We start from the raw sequence: 15,821 nt of genomic DNA, 5'->3' as shown, positions 1-15,821 counted from the left end.
GTCAATACTGCAATAGTTAGGAGAGACCAGTCAGCTGCTCTGCTCCGCGTGTTTCTGCCTTATTCCCAAAATATGCTGCTTGTTCCGTTAATCCAGCTTCTTTTAAAAGTCTCGCATATTGGGAGTATACAGCTTCAGTTATTGCTACTTTTTATATGGATAAGGATAGTACGTATTGCCAATATTGATCTGTACTAATAAAGCTGTCCAAAGAATTTTATATCATGTTTCGCAATCTAACCATTGATATGAGAGACTTTAATCACACCGAGAGCCAAGAGTTTCCTAAGGAGTTTACATACTACAAATTTCAATGTGTTAAATTTGAGGGATATTTGTCATTCTTCTACGATTAGGATGATTTTCAAGAGAATAAGGAATTTATATCTTTGGAAATCCATGGAGAAATGATAGATTTGATAAGTATGACTTTCACATGTAGATAGTAAAAAACTCTTTTTACAATGAATTCAGTTGCACTTTTTACTGCTAAAATGATGGTATTTTGTGACTCATTGAAGGCTTAGAGAATTCACCGCTGATACGGATACAGATGATGTAAAATGAACTATAACAGTAATATTTGGCAGCAACAAAAAACAAAAGTTAATTTAATTACTTTATGAACGCTGATCGACTATTAAAATTATAAATCAAAACATAATTATAAAAAGGTTGTAGAAGGAAAAGCAAGGATACGGGTTTGCTCTGTTTGAGGTAAAAGCTGATACTCGTTACAAGCCTCGAGAAACATGGCTGCTGTCGAAAAGCACTGCTGACTGTATAGCAACTCGACAGCTTTCAATAGGTCACCGACGCTTGTGGCTGCTAAGACAGCCTCTCCCTGTAACAAGTGAACTGAAAATTCACTGAACAGCTAAATTTATGATGTAATTGTCGTAATTAGTAAACTGACTGTGGTGAGCCAACTGCAGAGGTTTAGGTTATGGTCAAAAGCAACTTGGTCATTTAATGTCACTCTGCATGACATAGAGATCGATTTATGGATCGATGCTCATAACTCCGCTTCTATTGCACATAAAAAGCTAGTTTTGGCTGCAACCTGTAGCAAACATATCAATGAGTGCAATGAGCTTTTATGCAAGATTGTTAAGTGTAGATATAAAATAAAAATATGTCTTCAACTTTATAATGAAATAAAAATTGAAAATGCCGACAAATTGCAAAGAAGGACACAGGCAATAATATCATCGCAGGTCAATTGCAAGCAATAGATATCTGATACCAAAATGTTTAATATTGGTCCACCGGAAAAAGAAGGCAAAATATAGGTGACATTCGCTTCACCGGCAATAGGGTTAAATTTAGCTTCCGAAAATTCTGATGAGCCAGTTAAAAAATAGACCGCCAGTCTATTTGAACACAGCCTCCAATTGACCGCCACTATAGAAGGGTTGAAAATAGAGCGCCATGGCGCTCTATTAGGGTTTTCCGGTATAAATCCTAGAGGTTTTACGGTATATTACATGCAGAAACAACAAAAATTGACGTTTTTAAAACAAAAATGTTTGCATTGTTTGCTCGGATAGCTGCGTTCTGATTGTTGCTTTCGATGGAACGAACATTTTCTGGTTGTCCAATACCTCAATACCTTTTACAATGTCTTGTGATCTCAACTCTTTTTCTGCACTATACAACTAGCCGATATTAGCGTCCAAACAATTTTTTGGCAGAACAAAACTTTTATGCGTTGCATTTAGCACAAATGCAACGCGTAAATGTTTTGCTCGCTAAACGTAACCTTTCTACCATCGCAAATGTAAACCGTTTTTATGTACAGGTACTGCAAAGTATCAAGACCGCATTAAACAAGCAACTACTATTAGCCCGAGACAGTTATTAATTATTTCTATGGCATTGCTTTCAGAGATTTAATGAAAAATAGGCTAGAAGCTTTGGAGCGTGACAACGAGAGAATTGATGGTTATTGATGTGAACGATTAATTTATTAATAGTTATATGGATACTTTTACTGATCCCTTGATATTATGGGTTCGTAAAAATCAAAGATTGTCAAAGTGGCCTTCAAATGGAGGTGGCGCTCAAATAGAGGGTGGCACTCTATTTTTCAACTCTTTTCTCAGTGGCGGTCAAATAAAGGTGGCGGTCAAATAAAGGTGGCGGTCAAATAAAGGTGCGGTCAAATAAAGGTGGCGGTCAAATAAAGGTGGCGGTCAAATAAAGGTGGCGGTCAAATAGAGGTGGTACTCAATTAGAAGTTTTACTGTATATTGCCTAAAGTTTCCATCAATCTAGCGTAGCTTAATTGGTAAAATATTTGCCTGCCCAATGGGAGGTTCCAAGATCGAATCCAGCATAAAACAGATATTTCATTCCTAAATTTTAATAGCTGTAGCTGGACAAACCGAAACACCCACATACACACAAACTTTGAGATTTATATATACTAGTAGAATGCCTGGTGTTGTACTGGTATTAAAAATCAGCTCATCAACCATAGACCCATTAAATCTATGTATAGTATAGTTAATAGGTCTATTAGTTACTAGGTCTATTAGTTACTAGGTCTATTAGTTACTAGGTATAGTTAGTTGAGTATAGTTATTAGGTCTATGTTATAAACAATGAGAAGTAATGTAGTTGCCTGCCACTTGCTATTAGCCTGGCACATTGCCAACGGCTAATTTGAGTAAGCATACTAATAAGAGCTAACTACTTACTCTCACTATAGCTCTGACGTTTGAGTGCGCATAAAATTACGCTATTGCGCCGTAACAGAGAGTGGTAGCATATTTGCACCCACATAACGACATATATCGAATAATGAATTTAACAAGCTAGTGTGGCTTAATTGGTAAGGGATTGGACTGGTGAACGAGAGAGTTCGAGATCAAATCTTCGGCGATTTATATTCTTCATTGTAAGATTTTAATAGCTATAGCTGGACCTACTAAACTACACACAGACCAACTTTGGGAAATATGTATAGACGATAAAGATATATGTACAGCTACTATTCACATCTTACCATTTTGCGGATGGGTGGTGAGGAGAGATATTCCGTTATCCATCTACTCACCACATCAGCAACCTCTTGTCTTTCTAGCGTAACCTGATTGAAAAATTATAATTCAATTAATGAATTTGTACATAAAAAATTTGAAAAGTCATGCCATCTACCCATGGTGATGGCGATGTAAGTAGTAAAAGATAGTTCAGGTCGTAGTTTGACATTTATTTATATTTTCATATGTAAATACAGTAAGACAAGACTGATCATAGCTACATGTATATATATAGATATATAAATGTGTGTGTATACTATATAGGTATGTGTATACTATATAGGCTATAGTATAATTGAGGATGAGCATCAGGGCTGACCACCGTTCACGCGCTGCCTGTTTTCTATTGCTCAATCAATAAAATGCACGGAGAACATATTCTACTATGTTTATTAAACATAACATCAATCTGACTATGGCCACCAGTCATAAACTATGTTTCCATGATGCGCAGTGCTTCGGAGTTGCGCCCTCTCCGAATCATGGAAACGGCGTCTTCGCACTGAAATCACTGCGCACTGATCAGTGCGAAGCCAGTGCAAATTCGCAACAAGGAAACAGCAATTGCGCAGTGGCTGCGCATAGCTCTCATGACGTGGAAACAGATTCTTCGAGCGCCACAGACTAGTACAAAAGTTATTCTGCTTATCTTTGTTTTTGCTATTCTTCCGATATTTTTTCACTTAAATTTAATTATGGTCTGCTCCTAGGAAGATGATGAAGTGATTACTTTCCTGGACTTTGTTATCGATACCAACACTTTTCGAAAAATAGGTGGCAAGGCGCAAGCCCTAAAGTAACATTTCAATAATCTATTACATAGATTAATATTTATTAAAAATAAATTATTTGTAAAAATTGTGTTAAGGTTTGTAAAACGTTGTGAATGTGCATTGTAAATAAAAGTATAGTGATGACAAAAGCATAAAAAAGACCGTTTCTGACGTTTGTTACGCATGATCGATTCTATTATACATATATATACAATTTCTCTTTTCTGGCTAATTTGCTGAAAACCACTGCGCAGCATGGAAACGTACAATCCCCTTGACTTCGGAGGGGGCTGCTTCGCAGTACTGCGCACCATGGAAACATAGTAATACATCAAATGTTGTAAAAGTTTGATATAAAAACCTTTAACGTATCCCATTTTTTCTTAGGTTAAAATATTCTGCACATTGCAATTTGGCTCACACTTTAAAAAACTTTAAAGATCCTGTTAGGCTATGTTCAGGCAAAACCATCTATTAGCACCATATCGTTAATCAGGGTCTTTTACGCGGACTCCTAAAGTTCATGTCATTTGAAGCGTCAGTTTTTTATGTAGCTGGCTAAAACGTACATGAACCTTTTGGCCCGGCTAAAAAAAATTATTTCGACCAGTCACTTGCTAAAGTATAAAAAAGATTGTGAGTTATTGTTTATAGAATGTTAGACCTTGCTGAGCTAACATTCTAGCTGGGGCATTTAAGGGCATCGAACGCTAGCCTTAAATGCCTCAACCATTCATGATCTATCTCTCGAGTCAAAATCTTTTGCTTGCAGTGTGTGCAGAACATCTTAGCCGACACTCATATAGGCACAGATAATGTTTAGTGAACTAGCTTAAGATATGAATTTGAACGACAAATTCCGTCCACACACCGCTAGAAGATTTTATTTTTTAGAAGTCTAGAAACCCTTTGATACGGCATTATTATTTAATATGATCAAAAAATTGAAAGAGAAAGTAGTAATCCTTTATCTGCCTCAGCAAGAGTTAAGCTTCATCCAAAAGGATAACTGAGAATTACTGCTATAACTATTTGTGCGATAGTTTTATCCAGAAAGCTCAAACGCGACCTATTCATCTGTCAGCTGCTCTAAACAATTTGCCAATGAACGACTGGTCAGGACCATGGTAATTTCCCGAGCTGTAGCCAAATACGCAAGTTAGCTGCAAGAAAACTTGACCATGATTTTACACAATAGCGCTGCCTAACAGCAGGTGTTAAGAGATTGTTTCACATGGCCAAACAATACCTTAAAGAACCTAGAATCACTGTTGGCTAGTAGCACAGGCAGAGAGAATGCAACTACATATTCATGAAGAGGTTTTAAACCAACCTTGGCCAGCCTTATTGACTCCGCCCACTGCCCGTATGTCTGCAAATACCGACAGGCGTCAGCACTCTTTTCAATCAGACACAGAAGCTCAATTCCTTCTACAAGAATATTAAAAGCGTCTACGATAATAAAAACACATACCGGTAACTTCTGATCAGCAAATATATGTACGAAATTTGTAACTTACCAATAAACCGGAGAATATGAGACCCATGGAAATGTAAGCTCAGTCTCAGCCTAAATCTAAACCTACTCATAGAATATAGGAGTTGTCAGCTTTTAACTGGAATATCCACATGATACTTCCCTCTAGCTTTGTACATCCATAGATTACTTCAGACCCTGTACTCTGTACATCCATAGAGTACTTCAGACCCTTTACTATGCATTTCCATAAAGTACGTCTCACCATCTACTGTGAATATCCATAGAGGATACTTCTCACCATCTACTATGAATATCACTAGAGTATACTTCTCACCATCTACTGTGAATATCAATAGAGTATACTCCTCACCATCTACTATGAATATCAATAGAGTATATGTCTCACCATCTACTGTGAATATCAATAGAGTATACTTCTCACCATCTACTATGAACATCAATAGAGTATACTTCTCACCATCTACTATGAATATCAATAGAGTATACTTATCACCATCTACTATGAATATCAATAGAGTATACTTATCACCATCTACTATGAATATCAATAGAGTATACTTCTCACCATTTACTGTTTACTTTAGACTTACATACAATTCAGCTCACCCTCTAGTTTGCCATGGGCAATGAGACTCGTAGCGACCAGCTTTATTGTACTCTGAGAAGCTCCAGATGTCGTGATTGTCGCCAAGAGACACGCTCTAAAAGTTGACAAAATTTCTACTTAGCAATTGATCAGTGCCACTACTAAGAATGAGCTGCAAAAGGTGCAGAGAGAGCATCTGTTATATGTTAATACTAAATTTATTTCTACACTATAAATACTGTGAGATAGAGGTCATAAATCTATAAATACCTAAATACATAGCCATTAGAAAAATGGAACATCCTATATTGAAAACATTACAAAAAGGTTCAAATGTTAAAATAAACATTTTTATGTATGAAAACAATAATGTGTGACCTTATGGTCGGAGTTCAATTCAAGATTACCAACATAGGAAATGTGTTCTCATTCAATAGATAACTGCAACATTTTTTCCTTAAAAGAACTTATTGTTAACTATTCCTCTACCAACATGCAAAGAGTAAGCAGAAAACAACCTGAGTGACTGTAGGTAAAATGTTGGGCAGTCAGGTTCAGTCTGGAGCAGTGTGTGCACAGCCCGGTCATGCTCTCCCAGCAAGATAAACTTTTTAGTGCAGTCCAGACGTGCTTCTATCCTTCCACTCTTCATATTTTGCAAGAGGGCCCTCTCTAGTTCAGTATTCTACAGGAGTTCAAGGAATACAATGTGCAACAAATACGCACGCAATAAAACATCCTGGTTGAAGAAAGAAGGCTACGAACATCTAGCATGGTAGCAAGATCTGTATTTATTATCGTAATCCCACGAACAAACGAGTGGAGCGAATGTTTGAGAGTTTTTATGATAAATGCATGTGCACACAACTTACGAAAATTATTCATCAACAACGTCGCAAACCCTTGCATCGAAATCTCATCAACAAATTTAACCATTTTTTTGAAGATTCATTAAAGTATCATAACGATAAAAAAACACATATAAACCTATTTAAACATGTAACCAAGTCTTTGAAAGGTTACCGCAATATCTTAAAACTAACCTGTCTGATCGGATTATACATAAATAGACAGATTAATTTGGCCAAAAATCGTTATTAAAACTGGCCAAGCCTTACTTTTATCAACATTAAGACCGGCAAACGAAACGCCGAGTGACAGAAAAGAGAACAATTAAGTCGTGCACATTTCACGAAAAGATAACGTGCACATTTCACCAGTCTATAGCATTGTCGAATTGGCGACGGTTTCTGTAATGAACGTAGAAGTACAGAAATCGTTTCTTTGTTGCCGATTTCAAAGCTCATTTTGGAAACTTTTGAGTACTTTGGTATTCTAACTGATGTCCAAAGCAGTGAAAGTAAAGGAAATGACGATGATATTTTTTTCTAACGATTCTTATGAGATTATTACAATATTTAATCATAAGTTTGGATATTCTTCTCGATACTTCTTGACATTGTTAGCTATGACGTTTTGAAATGTAAACAAAATTGTGCATTGGTTTTCTATTATTACTGTATTACTATATTAATAATATTGGTTATTCTAATGATATCAGTGCATTTTACTTCTAATATTGGCCAATATTGCATTTCTCCTATTGCAGGGGGAGAGATATAAACATATAATCTTTTCGTTTCATTATTGCTGTTGTACATAATAACACCCACATCCAGTACATTACAGCTACCATTGCAGTTATCCTATTGCACTGCAGTGCCATTTGACTGCTAATATTGCATTTCTCAACCATCAGTACCCTTCCTTTTTTCCAATATCACTTTAGTCGCGGGCTGTATGACAGGGGAATTTCTAGTATATTATTATTGCTGGTTTTGGGCTAGAAATATTTTTTACTCAAATAGAGCTACACACTGAACAATCTATTAAAGCATGGCAAACAAAGTTGGTAATATTACTTGGTAAAGACTTTACCCCGCATGTCCAGTCATGCAAAATCTCCACGACTTTACTCAAACTATCAATATCACATATTATGTGTTTATAAAACAACAAAAAATTAATAATATAGTTTGTTTTGATCGACTAATCACAGAACTTTTAATATCACTTTTAATACGGTGATAGACCAAGATCGCTCAGTTAAATTATGATCAACAAAAGAAGCTTATGCAGAGATGCAAAAATGTCTAAATAAATATATGACCATAAAATTTCTCTTCCTCCGAAGTTTTTATAAAATCAATAAAATCTCTGTGTTACTACAAATATAACCTACCACATTAAATATATCCTATTAGTGTTAGCGCATTCTATTGCATGGAAAAGCAAAAAAGCACTTGAAAACTAAATCAGAGACCATCATTATAAACACAGTATTTTTAAAGCACTCAACTTTCATTAGGAAGATTTCAGATCTGAAATGATTGAAGAGCTCAAATATTGCAACAGTCATCTGTTACAAGACCTGAATATTGCAACAGTCATCTGTTACAAGACCTAAATATTGCAACAGTCATCTGTTACAAGACCTAAATATTGCAACAGTCATCTGTTACAAGACCTGAGCTCTGAATAGATGAAATTATTGCCTATTAGCAGCGAGAGATTTGCAAGTGGGAAGATCAAACTATGCCTGTAGCAGGTATTACACAAAATACTATTGTTTAAGAAGCTGGTGTAGTTTTTGGAATTATCTTCTACTCTACAGATGTGGCAGAGTGGTAGCGAGCTATGTTTTTTTAACGATTTTGCTATTTTAACTTGAATGAGCAGTTAATGAATAACTATTGAAATGACAAAATAAACTTACATTTCAACTGTTTTAATGAGAAACCATTATACAGAATATAGACAGGCTATTGTAGGTTTCACACTTACCTTGTATGAATTATTTTCACAGAAAAAATTATAGCTAGATTCAAGCGGCTCAACATCAGCGTGGCTAGACAAAGGAGTACTGCTAGGAGAGGCAGCATCTAGAAGTACATGAAGAAATCAGTACCTAACTCACCTCTTGTTAAGAAATGATACTGCACACCAAAGTTTTATAATCTCTTCCAATTGTCTGCACACTTCCTTACTTTTAGCATTACATTATAACATATTACATTATAACATATTATATTATAACATATTATATTATAACATATTACATTATAACATATTACATTATAACATATTATATAATAACATATTATATTATAACATATTACATTATAACATATTACATTATAACATATTATATTAAAACATATTACATTATAACATATTACATTATAACATATTATATTAAAACATTATATTATAGCATATTATATTATAACATATTATATTATAACATATTACATTATAAGATATTATATTAAAACATTATATTATAACATATTATATTATAACATATATTATAACATATATTAAAACATTATATTATAACATATTATATTATAACATATTATATTATAACATATTGTATTATAACATATTATATTATAACATATTATATTATAACATATTATATTATAACATATTACATTATAACATATTATATTATAACATATTATCCCACGTACAAACGAGCGGAAGCGAAGTATGAGAGTTTTTATGATAAATGCATGTGCACACAACTTTCGAAAATTAATCATCAACAATGAGACGAACCCTTGTCTAGAAATTTCATAAACAAATTTCACCATTGTTTTGTAGAGTCGTTAAAGTATAATAACGATACAAAACACATTTAAGCCTATTTAAATATGTTACCAAGTCTTTGTAAACCGTCGGCATTATTTTAAAACTTACCCATCTGATCGGATTATACACAAATAGACAGATTAATTTGGACGAAAATCGCCACAAAACGCTTGAAAAGCTTGGTTTAATAAAAGTTAAGACCGGAAATTGAAACGCCGAGCGACAGAGAATAGAACGATAAAGTCGTGTGCATTTCACGAAAAAAAACGTGCACATTTCACCAGTCTATAGCACTGTCGAAGGTTTCTGTAATCAACGTAGGAATACTGAAATCGTTTCATTTTTGCCGATTTCAAAGTAACTGACATTTTAGACCCCTGAGTACTTCAGTATTCTAACTGATGTACAACGCAGTGTAAATAAAGGCAATGGCGATAATATTTTTTCTAACGATTCTTATGAGATTTTAAGATTATGAGATTATACTTATGAGATTATAAAAACTATGACGTTTTTAAATGTAAACAAAATTGTGTATTGGCTTTATGTTATTACTATATTAATAATATTGGTTATTCTAATAATATCAGTGCATTTTACTTCTAATATTGGCCAATATTGCATTTCTCCTATTGCAGGGGGAGAGATATAAACATAAAATCTTTTCCTTTCATTATTGCTATTTGTTGTATATAATAACACCCACACCCAGTACATTACAGCTACCATTGCAGTTATCCTATTGCACTGCAGTGCCATTTGACTGCTAATATTGCATTTCTCAACCATCAGTACCCTTTCTTTTTTCCAATATCTCTTTGGTCGTGGGCTGTATGACAGTGGAATTTCTAGTATTATAACATATTATATTATAACATATTATATTAAAACATTATATTATAGCATATTATATTATAATATATTATATTACAACATATTATATTAAAACATTATATTATAGCATATTATATTATAACATATTATATTATAACATATTATATTATAACATTATATTATAACATATTATTATAACATATTATATTAAAACATATTATATTAAAACATTATATTCTAGCATATTATATTATAACATATTATATTATAACATATTATATTATAACATATTATATTATACTTTCTAATATATTTTCTCTACCTTCTAAAAAGGATTTACTGTCGATGCTACTCTAACAACCGGATGATTTTCCAGCATAGCGCTAGTAACACAGACACCTTTGAACAAACCTTTGTCTAGCGCTTCACACTGTCTGTGCTCAATCTTATTTTGACCAGCTCTGACACCGGTGCTCTTTAGGTAGTAGCCAGCGATTGTCCAGAAGTCGATAAGGAATCGATCTCCAAAAATATAGGCTAGTGTTAGACACCTGTCAGCTACTGAGACAGTCTTATCAGCCAGGTAACATTGCTCTTCGGTGCTAACTTCTAATTGGGTGGGGGTCAGATGGGATGAGATATGTGAACAATACGCTTGATACCTTAGTGACAACTGGCTTGGCATGAGAGATGGTGGAAGACTCGACTCTAAAATATACATCAGTAACAATATTTACTTATGTCTGTGCATAATGGGCAGGCATTAGTAAGTATGCCACATGTAGTAAGTATGTACATGTATGATGATACAAGAGAGTTGAACTCTCTTGTATCATCATACACTTTGGTCGTAGAACAGTCGTTGGATAACAAGAATTCAGGACAATACAAGAAGCGCTGACTCTTCTACTGTTATATAAAGAATGAAGTGATGATCGTGTTACCAGTGCTTTGCAAAAGAGGTGACATGAAACTGCTCAGCAAAGCGTCAGCAATGGCTACATATCCATCCGCTACTGAGAGGATCACTTTATCTGAACAGCACCAATCAGCATCATTCACTCGACCAATCGAAGCGGGGAACTTGAGGCTGCTTATGACAGCATACTAAAACAATAAAAAAGGGGTGGTAAAAAACGATTAAACATATGAAAATATGTAATTTGGTAGGAATTTCTCAAGTTTGAATTTGTTTCAACCGACTAGTAAGTTATAATACAATATAATGACAATCTACAAAAACCACCCTATCACAATGGCTAAAACAGTAAAATGTGCACATGCATGCATTTGCTGTTGACAGAAGACATGCTTCATCGTCAAAATGTGATATGGATATATGTATTTATTATGCAAGGGTTATATTTGTCAAGTAACAAGGGATTTTATCAAGACGTCACCTACACTTTCTAGTCAAACCTGTCACCTAGACTTCCTAGTCAAATCTGTCACCTAGACTTCCTAGTCAAACCTGTCACCTACACTCTCTAGTCAAACCTGTCACCTAGACTTCCTAGTCCAACCTGTCACTTACACTCTCTAGTCAAACCTGTCACCTGAACTCTCGTCAGATCGATTCAATATTCTTGTCTTCACCATTTTTCAACTGTATAGAAATTGCTGAGGAATTTATATAGACAGACTCGGTGTATGCAAATTCTTCTAATGCTGTTGCAACCTTGCTTGAATGGCATGCATGTGCAGTCTTAGAGAAGTAGATTGTTTGAATGAAGGTTGCTCAGATCAATTCATGGCATACTCACTGTATTCTTATCCCAAATCTGTAGTTCTTCATTAAAAAGAATTAGTATCATATTGTTCTCTTTTCCTGGAGCAAATCTCATCTTGCGTACCATGCCTTTTGAAAGTGAAAAGTTTCTACAACAGTCATATTAGTGAGTCATTTTACTGAATAACCAAATTCTACAGTAGTGATCGTAATTATGGAACGGCTTAAAATAAATTCATTTGTAGTTGAAGCAGCCATTAGATAAGTTAACCAATTTCGGGGGTTCCAGAAGAAACCAGGACTGTATGATGAGCTCTATTAGCCATTTTAAACTGTTGGTTTGTCATTGACAATCAGTTTACCAAGCTTATACAATACCATCAATTCTTAATCATGTTAAAACCTGAAGACTAGGCAGGCCAACTGACTAATCTTACATGGTGACCTTTCATACATTTCTTGACCGTCTGGAGGTATGGCACGGAGCATTGTCCTGCTGATGCAACCATAGTCCGTGGAACAGTTCTCTTGCAGATGAAAGCATTACCTTTTCCAAAATTTTATGATACTTGATAGCATTTATACTGCCTTCAACGACGTTAAGTCTGCCCAGGCCACCAGCTGCAAAACACTCCCAAACCCTAATAGATGCTGTGTGCTTAATGGTGAAAAGCATGCATTTCGGAGAACTCTCTTCCAGTTTCACATAGTTTTGGCCGCTATGGTTTTGAATGATAAATGTGCTTTCATCACTGAACAATACTTCTTTTCCCTGTTGAGGTGTCCAATCTAGGTGCTCATTGGGCCATGTCGATCATGCTTTTCTCTGATGTTCGTTGACGGAAATTATATTTCTTAAAAATATTCTTGGTTGCAAACAGAGTGTTCATAAAACTTTCTTCTCAAATATATACTGTATGTACGGTGTGAGTTTTCAACTATATACTGTATGTACGGTGTGAGTTTTCAAATATATACTGTATGTATGGTGTGAGTTTTCAAATATATACTGTATGTATGGTGTGAGTTTTCAAATATATTATACTGTATGTAAGGTGTGAGTTTTCAAATATATGCTGTATGTACGGTGTGAGTTTTCAAATATATACTGTATGTACGGTGTGAGTTTTCCACTATATACTGTATGTACGGTGTGAGTTTTCAAATATATGCTGTATGTACGGTGTAAGTTTTCAAATATATGCTGTATGTGCGGTGTGAGTTTTCAAATATATACTGTATGTACGGTGTGAGTTTTCAATTATATACTGTATGTATGGTGTGAGATAATAAAGAAAGTTAGTTTATGCCATGGATGACAAAGAGCATGAAAATTACTAAGTGGCCCTGTAATTAGGATCACAACCGTAAATGCGGTTAAAAAAAACCAGTCAATGAACTACTGAGCGGCTAAATAATCTCACAAAGTAGCAATTCAAATGATTACATAAAAAGTGATGAGCCAATCAAACGATAGATCTAATGTAGCCAATACTCACACAGTATTTTTATTTTTGAGGTCCCAGAAACTGACATTGCTATTGACATCTCCCAAGCTCAGTGTTTCATGTCTCCACGCGAGAGCTGTCACTGTGCCTGTGACTCCCTGATCCAGAACAAAACACCAAAGTTGAACAACAACTTTAATTTATACACTAAACTGATGATAAGGGATGGACAAGTTAGTCATTAACCGTTTACTAGTTGCCACGGTAAGAAATATTAGCTTTAGAGAGTGTTTCATCGGGTATATTGCCAGTATATAGAGGGTGTTTCATTGGACATACCGCCAGTATATAGAGGGTGTTTCATCGGGCATACTGCCAGTATATAGAGGGTGTTCCATCTAGCATACTGCCAGTTTTAGTTTTACGTAAAGATGGTGAACTTAATAGTCACCAAATGTGATAACACATCTGCTATACATTCAGTAAGTATGTAATCATAGCCTGTAAGTAACAATCATTTCAGCTAATACATAGAAATAGTCTATTTGTGATTGTGCTCCAAGTGGTCTTAAACTTCTGTCTACAAACATGAAGGCCTTTCCATTGCGAAAAATCTGCAAGACTCGCAGATTTTATTTATCAAAACTAAACTCTGGTATATGTAAAAGCCTTTGAATGTTAAATAAAATAATAGCAAATTTAGTAGAAAAATTATGTTACCACATTGTCTAGCTACATATATTTTCAAAGAGCGGCTCAAATTAAAAAATACAGACATACACATGATTAAAGCATAGAGACATGCAAATGAATATAAAATACAAATAAATCCATGATTTTAATATACATATTTAGTAATTATCTGATGCAAACACCCTAGAAAAAAGCATTAAAATCTTATATACGCACTGTACATACTAAAAGTTAATAACAAAATAATATATCAACTTTAGTGACTACAGCTACCTACAGTAACTTTAGAGTATTTAATGGTTATGATCTGCAATAAAAATTTTAATGCAATGAAATCATTTTCTCACTCCTTTTCCTTTATTTGTTGTTATCAATCTTAGGACCAATGGCTAACAAATCAAAGTTACGTATGTAGTAATACAATTATATACACATGATGAACTAAATTTATAGTAAATATGTTAAACGGTAAAATGCACAATAAATTTTCACTTTCGCTTACTTTTCACTAATTTTCATTTCACTCACGCAACATCAGGCACTTATGAAACATGAAGAATGCTGAACTGAGAGAGAGAGAGAGAGCATCATATCTCTTTCAGGCGTTGCGGGAAGGATTACGGCAAATAGTACATTGACATCTTCGTTGTTCCAACATATTCAGCACACCAACCGTCAAATTTGAATTTCGAATGACCTTTTTGTTTGTGTCATATGGCAAAAAAATGCTGTAACGAGAGGACAAAAAACATCGTGTTCTACATCGTAAAGCGACAAACTGTAAAACGGGGATGCCGTAACCCGGGGTGCGCTGTATACACCTAATTTTAAGTATATAGATGATTACATAATTATAACAAACAGATATACGCATGATTACGATACGCAGACACTGAGTAGAATATGTAGATAAACACATGCGTATAACGATATCTGCAGATATGTAATACTATGCATACCGTATAACCTCTAATTAAAAACCAGCCTCTATTTGAACCAGTTGACCACCACTATTATAGAAAAAGGGTTGAAAAATAGAGCGCCCGAAAAATGATCATTTTTCGGTCAAGTTTTCGCAACGAAAAAAATGCGCGTGTAACCAAATAGCTAAGCCGTTGTTGTCATATCACTGTATATGCCTCTTATAATATACTGTATACCCTTTTCACGAATGCACACGCTAAATGTGTACTTTTTATTATAATTAAAACAGTGTGCCCCCAGGTCATGATGCCCCTATTATAAGATTTTTTTCGCCTCACTATATGGAACACTGTGTTTTTTTGACAATTTCTTTCCTGGTGAGGCTATGACAAGGACAGTTTTATCTTACTTTTTTCCGTCATACGATATCAACAAAAAGTTCTCATGAAATTAAAATTTGGCGGTCGATGTACTGATTACGACAAAATAACAAAAATGTCACAATGCTATTCACCGAAATCCCTCCCACAACGCTTGAAAGCGATATATGATGCTCGCTATCTCAATTTAGCATCATTCGTTATAAGTTATAGTAAAAACGAATTCCAAAACCGATAAGTTATAAAATT

At 34.5% G+C, this 15,821-nt stretch overlaps 1 protein-coding gene across 1 annotated transcript in view; it reads right to left on the bottom strand.

The window, feature by feature from the left end:
• Nucleotides 1-5: 5 nt before the first annotated feature.
• The window catches only part of LOC137410535 (WD repeat-containing protein 11-like), a 35,033-nt gene continuing 19,217 nt past the window's right edge, over nucleotides 6-15,821 (bottom strand). Inside the window, exons 16-26 of the mRNA XM_068095966.1 lie at nucleotides 13,627-13,733; nucleotides 12,162-12,276; nucleotides 11,343-11,505; nucleotides 10,810-11,106; nucleotides 8,752-8,849; nucleotides 6,426-6,592; nucleotides 5,928-6,022; nucleotides 5,154-5,251; nucleotides 3,011-3,094; nucleotides 700-844; nucleotides 6-147 (exon numbers count right to left, since the gene is read on the bottom strand). Of these exons, the coding sequence (XP_067952067.1) occupies nucleotides 17-147; nucleotides 700-844; nucleotides 3,011-3,094; nucleotides 5,154-5,251; nucleotides 5,928-6,022; nucleotides 6,426-6,592; nucleotides 8,752-8,849; nucleotides 10,810-11,106; nucleotides 11,343-11,505; nucleotides 12,162-12,276; nucleotides 13,627-13,733 (1,500 nt within the window). The 3' untranslated portion in view covers nucleotides 6-16. The remainder of the gene's footprint in view (nucleotides 148-699; nucleotides 845-3,010; nucleotides 3,095-5,153; nucleotides 5,252-5,927; nucleotides 6,023-6,425; nucleotides 6,593-8,751; nucleotides 8,850-10,809; nucleotides 11,107-11,342; nucleotides 11,506-12,161; nucleotides 12,277-13,626; nucleotides 13,734-15,821) is intronic.

The sequence above is a fragment of the Watersipora subatra genome, chromosome 1 (genome assembly GCF_963576615.1).
Source record: "Watersipora subatra chromosome 1, tzWatSuba1.1, whole genome shotgun sequence".
Taxonomy (NCBI): Eukaryota; Metazoa; Bryozoa; class Gymnolaemata; order Cheilostomatida; family Watersiporidae; genus Watersipora; species Watersipora subatra.
The sequence above is the reverse complement of the archived record's forward strand: the minus strand, read 5'-3'. Positions and strand labels throughout refer to the sequence as shown.